Source organism: Podarcis gaigeae (assembly GCF_964106915.1).
Source record: "Podarcis gaigeae genome assembly, chromosome: 15".
Lineage (NCBI taxonomy): Eukaryota > Metazoa > Chordata > Lepidosauria > Squamata > Lacertidae > Podarcis > Podarcis gaigeae.
In genome coordinates, this window is record NC_139692.1 from 24,234,933 (window position 1) to 24,252,105 (window position 17,173).

The 17,173-nt window shown below is 44.5% G+C and overlaps 1 protein-coding gene across 11 annotated transcripts in view; it reads left to right on the forward strand.

Moving 5' to 3' along the window:
• GRAMD1B (GRAM domain containing 1B) overlaps nucleotides 1-17,173 on the forward strand; it is a 212,365-nt gene that overhangs the window by 137,688 nt on the left and 57,504 nt on the right. For 9 of the 11 annotated variants that reach the window (XM_083713961.1, XM_083713956.1, XM_083713960.1 and 6 more), the window contains one exon: nucleotides 16,724-16,934. In XM_083713961.1, coding sequence (XP_083570087.1) covers nucleotides 16,724-16,934 — 211 coding nt within the window. Of the gene's footprint in view, nucleotides 1-8,177; nucleotides 8,605-16,723; nucleotides 16,935-17,173 lie in introns of those variants that run through there. The other 2 variants (XM_083713965.1, XM_083713966.1) reach the window with 2 other exon arrangements.

Genomic DNA, 17,173 nt, shown 5'->3' on the forward strand with positions numbered 1-17,173 from the left:
CTGGGTGTCCTCTTTTGGTGAGAAACATATTGGTGAGGAAACAAATGGGGGAAGACAGTAGCATTTGCTCCAATGTTCGATGTACCCTGTTCTCTGGTACTTCAAAGCCCCCTTTTCTTATTTTGGACAGATTGTGCACAGCTATCCTGTCAGTTTCAGATTCCATCCCCATAACTCTTAAAACCAAATCTCTCTGTGCCATGGTTGGAAAAGCATGACTGTAAATGCACACACATGGACCCACTGTTCCAACACTCTGCTTTCATTATGTTCTCTCGACCTCCTCAGTTAGCAACATCTGCTCTGAGCAGAGGAATGTAGGCTATCCCCAAGTGTTTTTCATATATTTTATAAGATCAGCAACCAGCACACCCTCTTTCGGAAGCCTTTGCTGGTCTTACTTTTGACAGAATGAAAGAATACAGTGGTACCTCAGGTTACATATGCTTCAGGTGGCAGCTAAAGTGTTGCTTCAGGTTAAGAACAGTTTCAGGTTAAGAACTGACCTCCAGAACAAATTAAGTACTTAACCCGAGGTACCACTGTATATCGTTCTGTGGCACAGGCATAAGCAGGAATTTTGTTGATATTTATTCCTTTATTCCTTAACTTTATATACTGCTTGATTATTTTTAAAAACCCTCAAAGTGGTTTGCAAAAAGAAGAAAGCAATAAAACTATTATCCCCCAAATCTATTGAAAACATAAAAAAAAAATGATAAGCAAAAAAGCAGATTAAAATGTCTGTTGCTAGACAAAGGTCACACTCGATGATCTTCATGGCCAAGCAGGGATTTGAACCCTTGTCTCCCACGTCCTAGTTGGACAATCTAACTACCACACCACACTGGCATAGAACAGTGCATGAATCAGCATGATTCAGTCCGTGGAACGGAACATGAATCAGCAGCGTTCCTGACAAGATAACGGGAAGATAGCTGGCAGGGTGGTGGGGGTGTAAAATCAGTGAGGTGAGGCTAAGGAGATTCTGAGGTGGTGTTAAACTGAGAATAAAGCTCTCCATCGAACCTATAATTTGAAAGTGCTCTTTCTTCCCCTTCCCACATACTTAATTGCTGTTGCTATTTCTCTTCGTTTGCGCTTGCCTTGCTGTCGTCTTCCTTGTAATGTCAATGTGGGGCTGGCATCCTGCATTTTTAGAGGCACTTCTGTAGCCTTTCAGCCCTCTCGCTTTATCTTCAAGTAAAGTCGTCTGGGCTCCCCTGTAAAACGGCATCACAAAAAATGCTTATTGAGCACAAAACATGGTAATGTCTCTGCCCTGGTTCAGGGAAGTGTTTGAAACCTGTTCCTCCTCCTAAAATACATTTCCTTTAAACAAAGGGTGCAATCGCATCCTAATCAAAAGGGCCTGTCAGGATAGATGCTGCTCCTCCCTGTCTCTGCTGGGCTTGAAACGGTTTGCTGGTGGTGCTTCAGAATGACTTTCTGGGATGTCCCTGTGCGCCATGTTGACTTGTGATTTTGTGCGGGGAGCCTTATCCATTCTCCTCCTTTTATTCATTTATACCCTGCCTTTTCTTCCAGAACCGGGACTTAATGCCGAAATTAAATCAAAACAAACACAGATAAAACACAGAAAGCGAAAAATGTATAGAAACAATAGTTTAAAAGTAATTAAACCACAATGATGTATTGTTGTTTCAATTTCTGTGATTTTTAAATCCATATTACTGAGACTTTTGAAGACTGCAAGTGTTGTTTTTCGCCTTGGCAGCTAATTGTTTGGGAATAAGAGTTTGCAGGCTGTAAGTGTCTGGAATGTGCAAGATGAATAAATAAGCAGTGCATAATGTGTGATTTAAACTTGCTAACTAGCCATGACCCTCTTTTCTGTATCTTCCCATAATTTGGGAAACAGTGATCTAGATCATTAAAGCTTCTTATCTGCGACTTCAGGTAGACATCTGTGTTTTAGAAAAGGGGGTGTTGCTTGATATGCTTGTGTTGTGCGCATTGCTCTGTTAAGGAGAGCTTATTAGTTCCTTTTAGCGCAGTCTCCTTGCAGAGGTAGCTGACCTCTTGTTAATCCTAGATTAAGTTCTTAACTGAGAACTGCCTCTTTGTGTGTCCCACTTAAAGTTGTTGACACTCTGCTCTCGAAAGATCTTTTTGTTGCCTCTCCTTACTTCCCTTCCAGCACCGGTGATGAGTGCAGTTGTACAGTATCTACTCTGTTCATACTACTGTGCCGTGTGAAGCCGAGTTTGCCAGCCACAGCCTCTCCTGCTACAAAACAATCACAAACATTGGCTTTATTTTACTTGTGAAAGAGCAAACTGAGGGAAGTGACTGGGAGGACGTTAATCATGTGAAGCTGCCTTGCATTGAGTCACTTCATTGGTCCATCAGCATCTTCTGCTCTGGTAGCAACCCTCCATGTCTCAGACAAGCCCGATACCCAAGTGAGATTCCAGGGGTTCCAGGCATTTTACCCAGGGCTCATGTTCCCTTTTGGAAATGTGGCACAGCAGAGACTGTGGCGTCTTTATGATCTATGGTTTATTTTAAGGTTACCAGATTTTTTTCAATGAATCCGGGGACACTTTTCAACTACAATGGATTTTGTATGGGGACTGATTTGTAAATCTGGGTAATGTCCCCGGGAAACAGGGACATCTGGTAACCTTAGTTTATTTACACATATATACAACGTGAGCCTACGCTAGAGAGATTCACAGCACTGAGGGGGGGGTCTTGCTTCTCTCATAGTGGCAGCTGTGGATTCAAACAGAAATCAACCATCATGTTTTTACCCTCTCTCCAGCTTTGCTGACTTTGCCATCCTGCCACCTTTTCCCTCCCAGGCCACATCGCAGCCAACTCTCCTTCAAACTCTGCCTTTGTCTTCAAACTAACCCTAAGCTGAAGGTTACTTTGGGGTACAATTCTAGCTAACATTTCTCAATTATCTTCTTCCCCACTTGCTTTTCTTGCAAAACCTCAGAAATCATTTCACTTAAGAGACAAGGGGTTGGGTGAGAGGTTGATGAGCTTTTCTCTTTCGACAGAGATGTTGCTTCCGTGGAGGATCTGGTTGGGGTCAGGGAGGAGATTTTACTCAGGGCTCACCAGCTAGCAAATCCTGCAGAGTTTTTGTTTGCATTTTCTTCCAGCAGTTCTGAAGCATCATGGTTCCTTTACCAGTGACTGCAAATTCATGCATGGTAACGAGCTGAAATCTTCATACATTTCATATGCAGCCCACCTTACCCCAGGAGGTCAAGGTGGGTGTCATATTCTTCAAGTGGCTTCCTGTTCCAAAGGCTTGCTTGACACTTGAGGCTGTCTTTTGGACCAATCTTGAGAATGCCCTCGGCAAAGTGAGACACCAAGCAACATTTCAGACCTCAGTAGAAGAAATGTGTGCATTTTTAAATTTCGGGGGGAAATATGAACCTTTGAGTACAACACCCTGTGCATCAGGTCTAGCATCCCGCTCCATCAGGCCTCCTCACTCCTCATCTGTCACCTGGGGACAGCCATTCCATCAGACTGCTTCAATGAGAGAGATAGGAAGCAGGGCTCATTTCACCAGCTTTGCTGGAGGCTCAGCTCTATTGGGCACTGCCAGTGTTAGAAATTAGCCATGCGCCAGGTGCGTTTTGTGACTAGCGTGGCTCCCACTGTAACCTTTTGAAATCTTTGGATTCAGGATAGTGACTGGGGAAAGCAAAATGTCACTTAGAGAAGGATCTGAAATAATACCTTTGAAGCCTGAATTTGTTTTATTTTGGATTGTTTTATTTGATGTTTTAAAGTGTTGTAAATCATTTTCAGATTTGTTCTCTAAAATATAAAGTGGTATAGAAATGAATGAATAATCACAATATTCATCGAGGGGAAATGGTGCCCATTGTGGTGACCGTAGACTAGGTTTAAGGTGTGATTTGGTAATTAGCTTATATATCTGACTTTGTAACACTGGGCACTGCTGCCCCTGAACTGTGCCAGCTGCATTATGGAAACAATTGTTTAGAAATTATTGCCTGAGTTTTTGTTTTTATTTTCCTCTTCTGTCCTTCTGAGCCTGTGGGTAGGGACTGTCTTGTTTTGAAGCTCTGGGAGCAGTGGCAGACCTTGGGACCTCAATTTTCAGCAGCACCCTGTGAGATGGCAAAATTCTGTGGTCGCAGTTTCCCACTTTCTATTCTACATCATAGCTGCAGTGACCCTGAGGCTTTGTGCCCAGTGCGACTGAATAGGTTGCACTCCCCTAAATTCGCCTCCTGGGAGCCCTTTTGGATGAAGTGCAGTGTACAAATGCTCCAAATAAATAAATAAATATTGTAAGGAACTATCCTGTAGAAATGTGATCAACTTAGAAAAAGGGAAAATAAGGCTAAAGTACAAAGCTATGGCCTGTTTAAAATTGGAGGAATTCAGAAGATTTCACCTCTAACAGTTTATCGGTTGGACTTCTTTTACGCTCTAAGTCCATGGTTTGGTTTACGAGGCCCCCAGAAAACACTCTCAGTTGATGCATTAAATTTTCCTCTACTGAGGCAGGATCTTTACAATCCTGACTGCTGAGTGACTGGACTGCCTCTCACGCTTTCCTCATCAGCCTCAGGCTTTAATTACCTGGACAGGCGAGTCATTTCCCATCACCTGAGAGATGTAATATTAATGGAGGAGATGGGGTTACAGCTGAGGCAGCTAAACAGAAGCCTTGGCAAAATTGTGGGGGGGGGGAGGGGGACTGTGCTAAAGTATCTGTGGCCTCAGTTTGTGCTACCAGGCAAAAAGTGCCTTCCCCTCATCCACATGCTTTGAAATTTCTTCGGCTGGGGAGGGCGGGATATAAATAAAATTTATTATTATTATTATTATTATTATTATTATTATTATGTGAATTGCCCAAGAAGATGAGTTGCTTGAGAATTGTAAAACAACAACAACTGACAGACAGAGCATGGAAACCTCTTGTTAAAGAATCTGATTCCAACACGTTTTGATGATGATTTGATGAATAGTCAAAGAACACGGAAAACAGAGAAGCTTTTCAACAAAGATAATGGCTGGACATGACCATGGTTCCTTATTACAATACTGAATGAATCAGATGCATTTTCTTCCCCAAACTTGTCTGCTCTATAAGAAATGCCTGTATTGTGGGGGGATGGGGGTAGTACTTAAGATTAGAGCCGTGGACTTAACATGCCTGAGAACACTTTGTGAGTTTATGGCAGAGGTGAGATTTGAACGAGGATCTTGCAGGTTCCTAAATCAGTTCCTAAATGGATACATTTGTACAGAAATAATTACCAAAAATAAAAAACCCTATGCATCAGACAAGTTTTCTGCAATTTGGTTTATTTTTTAATATTGCCCCCCCTAATTTTTATTGTTTTGCAGGTAAATACAAGAACAACCTATAACTACAGTAACTTGTCCAGTGGTACATTCTTATTAAATTTCATATGCAGTACACAGCTTCCATCTTCCCTTAAGTCAAAGGGATATCTTGAAAGATACTTTGGGATGAACAATCTGAATCTCCTTTAAAGCAATATCCTTGTATACATTTTCGATGCTCCTCCGTGTTGTTTTGTATTCTAATGAAACTAGTAAGAATAGTTTTTGTAACAACATGGATAATCGCCAAACGCCAAACAGTTAACACGCACCAGAGAACTTGTAACTGTGTGCTACTTACGCTTTAACACCCTTTTCCAGAAATCAACCTCTTGGCTTTTATTCCTGATTTTTATGTTTGTCTCAAAACATGCAACACTCTGCAATCAAAGTGCCAAAGAGAGCGGAGAGTAATAAACAATTCTTAAAAGTGAGCAAAATTCTCCATATACAGAGCTTGCAGTTCATGTGTGCCGGTTTAAGTATTTATGGTTAAGCAAAGACCCGAAGGTTTCTGAAGTATGTATTATTCTGCCATGGCAGCAATTTGCTGTTCGCTGCAGTTCTTAAGTGCTGCCTCTTCTATTATTAACGTTCCTTCCATCGTTGTCTCCAGCATTTATAGGATGCATTCTTTGCTAGGACTGGCACTCAAAAGTGGGATGTAAGATAACTTGCTGTCTGGGTTTGTCTTGCCATTGGTAGAGCGAAGCAAGCGGCTGGTGCATTTTCTTTTGTTTCTCAGCGCAGTGGGCTGGACTGCTTTTACAGCTAAGCACTGGTCCAGATGTACGCTAGAAGGGTTTGAGAGCATGTCATGCAATTGTGTTTCCCTGTCCTGCTGGTCTAGGAAATTTTTGGGTTACAATAAGCTGTGTGGAACTCAGAAGCTTTGTCTTTCCGATAACAGTAATCTGCTCAGGGCTGCTGATGACTTCTAATCTTTAAACGTCCTTCAAACTTCTTCACAGATTTGAGGGTTATAAATGATCCCTAAAACTATATATATTAAAGAGCTGCTGCTTGAATGTTTTAAGTTTTAAATCTCACAGTAGATGGAACCCCCAAATCCTACTTAACATGCATGTGCCATCAGAACGCTAAGGCAGAGGGATCTTAATTTATGAGTCCATCATTAAAGAGAAGTTGTCATAAAGCTTTTGCTGTAGACTTGGTGGAGTGCCTCTTGTCTCATTCCACCTTCAGCCGCTTCTCTCTAGCTTAGCCCAAGATCTGTGTTTGCCATGAATTCTGTGTGGTGGGCTGGTTAAGAACGTTTGACTAGGACCTCGGATTCTGGGTTCGAATCCCCATTCAGTCACACATTGGGTGTCCTTGGGCCAGCTACTGCATCTCAACCTTGCCTACCTCACAGGATTGTTGTGAGGAAGAATTGGGAGTGAACCGTGTACCCCACCTTGAGCTCCTTGGAGGAAAGATGAGATGGAAAATGGAACCAGCATCTTCAGGGCTGTTATTGCTTGTCCTCCTGCAGGGTTTGCTAGTTCTTCCCTCTAGTCCAGATTCACGCCTAATTTGTAACTGTGAATTTGGTACATGGTGCTGCTATAATTTCAGTTAATGTCTCCTGCTATGGACAAACGTGTTTCAGGACATCTCTTTGCAGTGTAGATAGCAAGAACTGAGCACTGTCTGGAAAGAAATAGATGGTCTTTAAAATATTGCATCTGGAGGTGGTGATGCTTAGGATTTATTTGTCACTCATAACGTAATGCCTTTTGAACTCAAGACATTTCCATCAGTATTCTTCAGATTCTGGTTCCTGGTGTGAGTGTATAACATGTTTTTATTCTGTAGGTGTACATGTTAAGAGTCCCTCCATGCCTTCCACAGCAGTTATGTTTGTTGTGGTTAGAATGATGTTAGCAGTGAGTAAGCAGGCAAAGTACAAATGGATGACAGCCATCCTTATATTGGCCACATTCACACCATATTTTTAAAGCACAATGAAGCCACTTGAAAAAGCCATGGCTTCCCCAAAGAATCCTGGGAAGAGTAGCTTGTTAAGGATCCTGAGATCTTCCCCCCATTCCCCTCACAGCACTACAATTCCCAGAGTTCCCCGATGGACTGGTTTCTAAATCACTCTGAGAATTGTAGCTCTACAAGGGAAACAGGTGTCTCCTAACAATTCTCAGCACCCGTAACAAACTACAGCTCCCAGAATTCTTTAGGGGAATCAATAGCTGATTGAAGTGTATCACAGTGCTTTAAATGTTTGGCGTGAAAGTGGCCATCCTCAGGTATTTGAGGACATGTTGTGTTTACGGTTTAAATGGCAGTCATTGTTTATATGCTGGTGTTACACTTGTGTTGTTCACACAAAGCATGACACCGCTCATCAATTTAAGGTCGGAGAGCACAGAAGGTGCTTGGGAAGCCCGTAGCGTTGGAAGTAGAGCATTCCCCCCCCCCCCCTTACTGAGTTTTTTAAAAGGAGAGTTCTGCTGGCCAGGGTAAGAGCTTCTTTATCCCCTGGTGAAATATACCACTGCTGGGATGCAGAATTCCGAGAAAAATCATCCTGTACCACTTTTGAATTCCCTACCCTGCTGCAAGTGAACGGCAAGATCTTGCAACGGTGGTGCTGAAATGCGCATGGTGCTGAAGTCGTCCTCTCGTTTGCCGCCGCCCCCGCCCGGTTTAACCCCTCCGGACCCGAGAGGGAACCACTAAAACCGGAACCCCTGGCCAGCCCCGTGCAGAGCAGGCGTGCATAATTGAGGACGGCGCGACTGCACCATAGGGTTGCATTATGTAAACAGGCAGCGAGCAAGCGCTCCCTCTGTGCGCCAGTGTGTGCGTGCCTGTGCTGCTGCCTGTGTGTGTGTATATGTGTGTGTGCGCGCGCGTGCGTGTGTGCGAGAGAGAGAAGGGAACAGGCAGGAGGGAGACGGCGGCACAAGCTGGCAAAAGTCTTGAGGGGGGTGCAAAGGGGCGGCCGTAGGCGAGGACCGGCTATGGCTGGACACACGCAGCTCTGGCGCGCTGCAGAGAGAGGGGGCTCCCTTCTGGAGTAAGCCCCCCCTTCCTTGAGGGGGGGTGAGGAAGAAGGGCTTTCAAGATGGTCCGGGAGGGGCACGGCCCTTTCACCTCTTCACTGGCCCACCCCCCTCTCTGCCCCCAACCCCCACCGCCCAACTGCATGAATGAATGAACTCCCAGCTGCTCCACTGTATGCTACTAGTCCCTAATGGCTACCAGGTTAGTGGCGCGCTCTGCTCTTTCCTCCAGTTGCTCTCTGCCTGCCTCTCTCTCTGTCCGTCCGTCTCTCTTTCTTGCCCTCTGAGCGATCTAGCTGCCCATGTGCGCCTCCGCGGGTCCTTTTTGTACATGTTTATGTCGGGGACTTTCTGTGCGGAGGGAGAGAGAAAGAGAGAGAGAAAGATTGGTGCCAGAGGCATACGGTTCCCTGCTTGAATAAATCCGGAGTCCATGTTGGTGGCGCCGGCTGCTGCTTCTGTTCTCTGCTGGGGATGGGGGGAGTGTGCGGCGGAAGGCTGAGCATGAAAGCAGCCAGTGTGACATCATGTTGCAGAGATGCCTCTTCTCTCTCTCCCCCCCCCCCCCATCTCTTCTTTGGTTGGGGTGGTAGGGTTCAGTCCCCCCCCCCCTCCATCCATCCTCTGCAGCAGCCACCATCACACTCTCTCTGCAATTGAAGAGTGAAGCAGTGATTTCTGTGGTCTTTCTGCCTCCCTTCTTTGCTTCTGGGAAGAAGAGACAGGCAATATGCTCCTGGTGTTTTGCAACCTTTTGAACAGAGGAGAAAGAGAGAAAAGGGGGTTGAAGGTGGAGATTTGGTTGATTTCTCAGTGCGTCATGCAGCAGCAGTTGGGTCTGCTCTGTGTGCGCTTGTGTGCCCATGTGCTCCCTGGCTGTGAGCTCCCCATCCCCCCCAATCCTGCTTACACACACACACACCACTTTCCCCTTTTTGCCTAGGGTATATTTCTCCCAAGGATGACAGGAGGAGACAAAGGGGGCTGGCTATGAGAGTCTGACACACCATCTCCTTTCACGGCTTGCAGTGTGTTAGTGATGATGATGAAGGGGACTGTCTGAGGTGGTTAAGGACTGGGAGGAAGATGGGCGGTGAAGGTGTATGCCTGTGTCATTCCGCCCCCTCCGCTCTCGCTTCATCTGCTTGCCTTTTTTTTTTGTCGTTGTCATCTTCTTCCTAGAAATGAGTACATGCGGGAAAGACTTTGCTGCACACACCCCTTTCTGCAATTGTAGCTGCACCAGGAGTAAATAATAAATCTCTGCTCGAGGGAGATGGGAGTGTCTTCTGGGGATGTGGTTCCAGCCCTGTGGGAGGAAATTAAGAGTCCCAGTATTTCATGCTAAATCTCAGGATAACTTTTTTGCTTTGTTGTTTTCTATTAATAAAGAGATCCTTAGGCTGTAAAGGCAGTCTAGGGAAGCCTCCTTTTGTACTTTATTTACTTATTAATTGCATTTCTAATCCACCTGCAATGCGAGGACTTGATGACCCTCCCACCTCTATGATTTTATGACCTTTTCCTCCAAGGAGCTTGAGGCGGCATACATGGCTTTCCACCTCATTTAATCCCCACAACAACCCTGTGAGGTAGGTTAGGCTGAGAGGCAGTGACTGGCTCAAGGACACCCAGGAGGCTTCATGGCTGAGTAGGGGTGTGAGCCCTGGCATGTCCTAGTTCGACACTCCAACCAGTATACCCAACTGGGAACCACCACCACGACTGATCAAGCCCTTGCAAATTGAATGCATGATGGTGAGCATGTTCCATGGGACATGCATTGCTCCTTGCTGACCTCCAATAGCCTGAAACATAGTTTGTATTTACTAGTTTATAAGTGTTATGTAGGTTTGGCTTGGTGAATGCAGAGTAAGAGACCGCAGAGTCTGGAGGGACAGGCAGGAGAGTGAGGTGGGAGAGAAGCAGGATAGTAAATGAAAGGAGTGTCGGATAACCCCTGCAAAGTAAATGGAGTTGATCCCACTTGCTCAACACTGAAGATCACCGTGTCTTCTTTTAGCCTGTGAAAGTTGATCTCAGTTGAACTGCAGGTAGATGTTGTCAGATGCTTGCTGCATCTCCCTGCTCCGGGAAAGACAATCTCTCTCCTGCCACCCACACCCTATCCCTAGCAGGATGTAACACCCTCCAACATACATGAGAGTGTCCTCAGGAAACTCATAAACATTACATGCTGCAAAAAGAAAAAAAGATTTGGCTGTCTGTTCCATTGCTGTCTGTACAAGCTGTTACCACCGCGTAGCTGACATGGCAAGCTGGCTCAAAGACAGGCCAGTTCCCCAAGAAATGGAGAGCTGTTGGAGGCAATAAAACTAGGCTGTTGTTTTGTGCAGATATTTTGAAATACAGTTTTGAGTTCTAATGAGTTGTGAGTCAAATTATCTCAAGCTGCAGTGGGATTCCACCTCTGGCTAATATTTTTAAGCTCCGCCCCCACTCCCCGGCTTGGTAATGTCTTCAAATATCCCAGCTGATCCTGTTAGGTATATGCTATTGTTGTGAATCCAAGACCCCATATTAATGTACTGAAAATTGCCAAAGAGGAAATTATCTCCAAAGTGCATGCTAGTTTTACCAGGAGTTGCAGAACATGAAATGCAGAGCTTTCTTGATACAGTGGTACCTCGGGTTACATACGCTTCAGGTTACAGACTCCGCTAACCCAGAAATAGTGCTTCAGGTTAAGAACTTTGCTTCAGGATGAGAACAGAAATCGTGTGGTGGCAGCGGGAGGCCCCACTAGCTAAAGTGGTGCTTCAGGTTAAGAACAGTTTCAGGTTAAGTACGGACTTCCGGAACGAATTAAGTACTTAACCCGAGGTACCACTGTATGTAGAAATAGGGATGCTTTTGGGTTGCACCGTTCATTAAGAACTGATGCCAGTGTTTGAAACTCCCATTCTTCTAGGCACATTTTGCGACAGGGAATTTCATTAGCGCGAGCAGTTTCTGAGCTCTGGCCCAAGACTTCAGATTAAAACTGCAGAGTGGAAGGAAAGGAAGACATTTTTCTGCCCTCCCCACTTCCAGCTACTCTTTGAAGACTGGAGAAGAAACCCTCTTAAGAATATTAGGGGGCGAGGAGGCAGGTGAAGGACTAGAGCACTTGGAAAATGAACATAATATTTTAGCTGCAGTTCATTCATTTTCAGCTTTGTACTGTATTCTTGTTATAAAAAACCTGTGCCTAGACATTCTGTTGTTGCAGCCATAACCTAGGTTTAAAGTACCATTTAGTTCCTAGTTTTCATATCTCAGTTTCTAACACTGACTGATGCTTAGGAAGTGATATCAGTTTGCAGGCTCTTTATGCCAACAGTCATTAGTCTAACAACACTTATTTCCTTACTAATTTTGAGTTACCTTCTGGGAGCAGTATAGTGCACCTGGAAACAGAGAGCTATTGCTATATTGATCATAGATGCACTAACTGTTGCAGCAGGAAAGGAGGATATTCTGAGAGAGTTTACATACAGATGTGTGTGGTTTTCAACTTGGAATAACTTACTTCCTGTCCTTTTGAAGAGGCAAGAAGTATGTGCTGCAGAAATAACAGATCCCTCTTACTTTCAATACTGTAGCTTAAAAACTGCTATCGTATTTTCAGAGACCCTTTCAGCAGACTCCACATTCTTCTTGGGAAGTTTCTACCACTGTATCTAAAGCAGGGTTCCCCAAACTTGGGTCTCCACTTTTTTTTTACTACAATTCCCATCATTCTTGACCACTGGTCCTGCTAGCTAGAGATGATGGGAGTTGTAGTCCAGCAACAGCTTTGGGAAACCCTGATCTAAAGCCAAAGAAATCCTTTTATTGTTTTTAACCTCTTTGCAAGCCTGAGCTCATTCTGAGCTTTAGCCCCCTTGACATTCACCCTGCAACTGTTGGCTACTCTTGTACTGTATACTCCTTTGTGATTTTCCATTTCTTGCATTTCTTATAGATGCCCTTATTAAATCTCAGCTAATCTGTAAGCTCCTTTTGCAGCCATACTGGTTTCTTGAGATGCCTCCCATTTTTCTTTCTTGTCTGCATTTGAGCCTTCAGTATTTCACCTTAAAGAAAACCCTATCTTGGACTCTTTTCTCTTTTAGTATTTCTGACTCTGGGATCTCACCCAGTTGTTCCTTAAGCTGTTTGAACCTGGCCTTAAAGTCCAGCGTGCATGTCTGACTACACTCAGCTTTCCCTTGCCTCTGTATCCTGAAACCCAGGAAGACATGATCACTTGCTCCCAAGTTTCCCACTACTTCCACTTCATCAATAAATCCCTCCCTGTTTGTGAGGACCAGGTCCTAGTTGCTTCTTCCACCTTCTGGGAAATGAAATTGTCAGTGAGGCAATTGAAAAATTTGTTGGAGGATTTGAATGAGAAATGAAAATTGGCTGTGTCACCTGCCATAATTTAGAGGAAAGGCAAGTGAGAGGTGACATGATAGAAGTTTATAAAGTTAAAGTATGACATGGATCAAGTGGCTAGAGAAAACCTTTTCTCCTGATGAAGCTGAATGTTGGAATATTCAGGAGAGACAACAGGAAGCACTTCTTTGTACAACTATGAAACCCATTCCCACAGGAGGCTGTGGTGGCTCCCAGTATCCCTGAAGGAGCATCTCCATCTCCATTGTTCAGCCCAGACACTGAGGTCCAGCTCAGAGGGCCTTCTGGAGGTTCCCTCACTGTGAGAAGTGAGGCTGCAGGGAACCAGGCAGAGCGCCTTCTTGGTAGTGGTGCCCGCCCTGTGGACTACCCTCCCATCAGATGTCAAGGAAATAAACAATTGTCTGACTTTCAGAAGACATCTGAAGGCAGCCCTGTTTAGGGAAGTTTTGATGTTTTATTGTGTTTTAATATTCTGTTGGGAGCTGCCCAGAGTGGCTGGGGAAACCTAGCCAGATGGGCAGGGTATAAATAATAAATTACTATTAGTATACCAAGTTGGATGACTTTAAAAGAGGATTGGACCAATTCATGAAGGGCAAGGCTATCAGTGGCTATAATGGCTGTGTTCTACGTCAACTATCAGAGGCTTAATGTCTCTGAATGCCAGTTTCTGGAAGCCACAGGACATGAGAGTGTTGCTCTGCATGTGTCCATTTTGAAGGCTTCCTCCAGGCATCTGGTTGGGCACTGTGAGAACAGGATACTGGACTAGATGAGCCATCGCCCTGATCCAGCAGGGCTCTTCTTATATTCTTCAGGACTGCTTGATGCCTTGCAGGTAGACAGTGAGAGAAGCTTTGCTATGCTGCTAGGATTGCATCTCACTGCTGCAGGGCTCAGGAGCAAGCTGCCCTCTTTCCCTGGCTAATGAGTGGCACCCGAATGAACTGGTAAAAAGTAGGCTGTCCTCCATACAGCACTCTTGGAAATATTTAACAATAGCTGATGGTGAAATAGTAAGCAGTTGATTGACTAGTCTGCTAGTATTAGAGAAGAGAGTGCAGGTTAATTAACCTCACCAGTGGGAATACAATATCTACATTGGGATTTAAATCTAGTGAATCATCACAGGAATCCTACTGTTTTCTGACTTTGTGGCTGCTATTTACTAGTGTATATCCACCAAATGTATATTTCTGGCTGGTGGAACAATATATTGTGATATCCAGTATTAACAGCCTTGCTAAGAAACCTTTTGAAATCCTGAAGACAAATGTTTCAAACATTATACTGTTAATAGCCTTATTCCCTTATTCCCTGGAAGAACTGTAGCATTTGAATGAAAACTACGGTATATTCATGTAGCAGTAGGAGACAAAAGGCTCTAAAACTCCTACAGTTTTCAAGCTTTCTACTGCAATCACGATGTCCAGGATCACACACACACGAGTTGCAATCATTCGTTTTTGCCACTAGTCCTGCAGCCTAAAGTTGTTCTCATAAACTTGTATGTTGTGTATCCGTTGCAGTGTTGTGTTTCCAACAAACTTATCCAGATTGCTTAGAGGGGTCATCTGGGGTTTTCAACAGCCTTTGGCCAGTTAGTTTAATAAAGTTTTATTATATATATATTTTTTCTAAAGTGGGTCAAGCTGTTTTGTCATTTCAAGCGTGGATTCCTGGTTCCTTTGCAAACCCTGGTTACTATGGGAACAACAGAAGGCATTTGTCATGGCTGTTCTTGGGCCAGATTCAAAACTCTGGGATTGAACAGGAACAGCAAAGGTTTTTGAAAGATTTGGGGTGGGGATTGAGAAAGAAGGCAAATCAGAATTGTGACACATGCCAAAGAGTGTTCTTGCTCTCTTCTGTTGTCCAGCAGAAAACTTGATATTCATGTGTCATAAACGGCTGTGAAACTTTTCCACTGATGGGTAAGAATATTAGATCATTTGTCAGAAAATCATGAATTTTGTGTTGCTTCCAGCAACCTTACTACTGATATATAGTGGTAAAACGATGCCTCTAAAAATGTGGAGGCTCCATAGAATCATAGAATTATAGAGTTGAAAGGGGCCATAAGGGACATCTTGTCCAGCCCCTGCAATGCAGGAATCTTTTGCCACAAGCTCCTGGTTGGCCACCGTGAGAACAGGATGCTGGACTAGATGGGCCATTGGCCTAATCCAGCAGGCTCTTCTTATGTCCCTAAATCTGTCTTCCTTCCTACCTTCATCAAAACAGGGAATACTACTTGTCAGGGCTCACCGGCTTCTTGGAGCAGCAGTTATGTTTTCCAGTTGTCCGTTCTCCACTCCGCAGGACATGATATCTGTAATGACTGTGCCACGTACAACCTTTGGAGAGTTTGTATTGAAGGGCAAATCTCTGTTAATTCATTGATGAAAATACCAAATACTGCAGCAGATGGTGTTCAATAAGATCCCTGAAAACCAGAATAGTATAGCATTGCAGGAGATGTAGGTTTTAATGCATACTTGGACATGGAGGAAACCATATGGCATTGTTAAAGTCTTTCAGCCTCTACCTTACAGGACTAGCATGAGGATGAAAGAAGACAAGGAATGGAGTATATTAGGGGAGGGAAAGAAAGCTAAGGAACCTTTAAGGAACTGCCTAGGGCTGCAATGGAAGTACCACGTGCCATGTAGAAATGTCTCACAGTTTCGTGGGACTGTGACTGTTTTCAGTGAGGCTTCGTACCATAAAGTAGCCAGAAGATTCATGCAAAAAGCGATTTGCCAAAGGATTTCTGTCATTTCCCAGACCTGCATTTGGTTGGTCGGATTTCAAACATGTGCCTGGAGAATGAAATGATGAGCCGTGAGAATGCCAAGAAGAGCACTCCCCCCCCCAACACTGAACTAAAATGAAGTAAATGATTGCAGATATTCCAACTGAAAAGATATCCATAAAATACATCAAAAACAAAATGTCAGCATGTTATCATGTATAACTGCCACTTGGTTGCATTTGCATTTATTTACAAAGAGCAATTTTGTAAACTTACAATACATCTTGCCAGCTGCAAAAAAAGTAATAGAAGTCATACACACAAACACACACACACACACACACACACACACACACACACAGAGTGGTACCTCGGGTTACATATGCTTCAGGTTATAGATGCTTCAGGTTACAGACTCTGCTAACACAGAAATATTACCTCGGGTTAAGAACTTTGCTTCAGGATGAGAACAGAAATTGTGCGGTGGTGGCGCAGCAGCAGCAGGAAGCCCCATTAGCTAAAGTGGTACCTCAGGTTAAGAACAGTTTCAGGTTAAGAACAGACCTCTGGAACGAATTAAGTACTTAACCCGAGGTACCACTGTGTGTGTGTGTGTGTGTGTGTGTGTGTGTGTGTGTGTATCACCCACACCCACACCCTGTCACTGAAGTGAGTTTGCACTTCTCTAATGTCACACAAAAGTGATTAAGTACATAGTTGCTGAATGTGGTTTGACCACACTTAAGTGGTGATGTTGATAACTGCAACTTCTCACCACCACCTCCCCTTTTTTTACTTCTTGGACTCATGTGGTTAGACACCCTACTTTAGGAAACCCTGAGGGTGTTTTTTTGGGGGGCGGGAGCAGTTGTAGACTAGAGGTGGGGAACCCGTGGCCCTCTATATGTTGCTGAACTCCAGTTCCCATGAGCCTCTGTGAGCATGGCCAATGGTCAAGGAAGATGGAGTTGTTGTACTACAATTTTGGGAGGCCCACAGGTCTTCTGCCTCCGAGGAAGAGGATGGAGGCTCTCCTTCCAGAAGCCACATCCTGTCTCTGTGTTCCTTTTAGAGCCCCCAGGTGGCACGTTGCAGACACCATGCTTATACCTGTGCTTTGTCATGTTATTGACTTGGCTCTCCTTTCCTCCCCCTTCAGCACTGCCAGTAACTCAAATCGCAGCAGTCCTGCTTGCTCCCCTATCCTGCGCAAACGCTCCCGGTCTCCAACGCCACAGGACCCCCAAGGAGACACCATGGTGGAGAAAGGCTCAGACCACTCTTCAGACAAATCCCCTTCCACGCCAGAACAAGGCGTGCAACGTAGCTGTTCCTCTCAGTCGGGTCGTAGCGGGGCCAAGAATTCCAAGGTGAGTCTGTTCACAAATAGTTTACACACTCTCTCTCTCTCTGTTGTGTACTCATATTGTATAGTATGGGGAGAATGACCACTTGCATCCTTCCTCTTCACACCTGCTTCCTAATTATTTTTGTTGACTCACTTCAACTAGATCCTAACTTTGCCCTCTGACAGAAACCAAACCAAACTGGTTGGCGCTTGAGTAGGGCTCATTTGACAGTTTTCTTAGTTGTCTTCCTACTATCGAAT